Below are 244 nucleotides of genomic sequence, written 5' to 3'. Positions count from 1 at the left end.
TGCCGCTGCTGCTGCAGCAAACCCGCAGCTGCAGCACGTCCAACGCCTGCTCCGCCAGCGTGTACGTGTGCCGCGTGTCCAGCGCGTGCAGCGCCGACTGACGAATGTACAGCTGCACCATCTTCTGCAGCAGCAGCAGCAGCAGCAGCGGCGGCGCAGGACAAGCGTGGGGGGCAGCAGCAGCACCAGCGGCGGCGGGGTGCGGAGCAGCAGCGGCGGCAGCAGCGGCAGCGGGGCGGCAGCA

At 71.3% G+C, this 244-nt stretch overlaps 1 protein-coding gene across 1 annotated transcript in view; it reads right to left on the bottom strand.

Annotated features, from left to right (window-relative positions):
- Positions 1 to 22: 22 nt before the first annotated feature.
- ETH_00037985 (PHD-finger domain-containing protein, putative) overlaps positions 23 to 244 on the bottom strand; it is a gene marked incomplete at both ends in the record, with an annotated part of 2,217 nt that continues 1,995 nt past the window's right edge. The window contains one exon of the mRNA XM_013374167.1: positions 23 to 124. Coding sequence (XP_013229621.1) covers positions 23 to 124 — 102 coding nt within the window. The remainder of the gene's footprint in view (positions 125 to 244) is intronic.

Source organism: Eimeria tenella, genomic scaffold (assembly GCF_000499545.2).
Source record: "Eimeria tenella Houghton genomic scaffold, Eth_scaff1989, whole genome shotgun sequence".
In the NCBI taxonomy this organism is placed as follows: domain Eukaryota; phylum Apicomplexa; class Conoidasida; order Eucoccidiorida; family Eimeriidae; genus Eimeria; species Eimeria tenella.
This window is presented reverse-complemented; position numbering and strand designations above follow the sequence as displayed.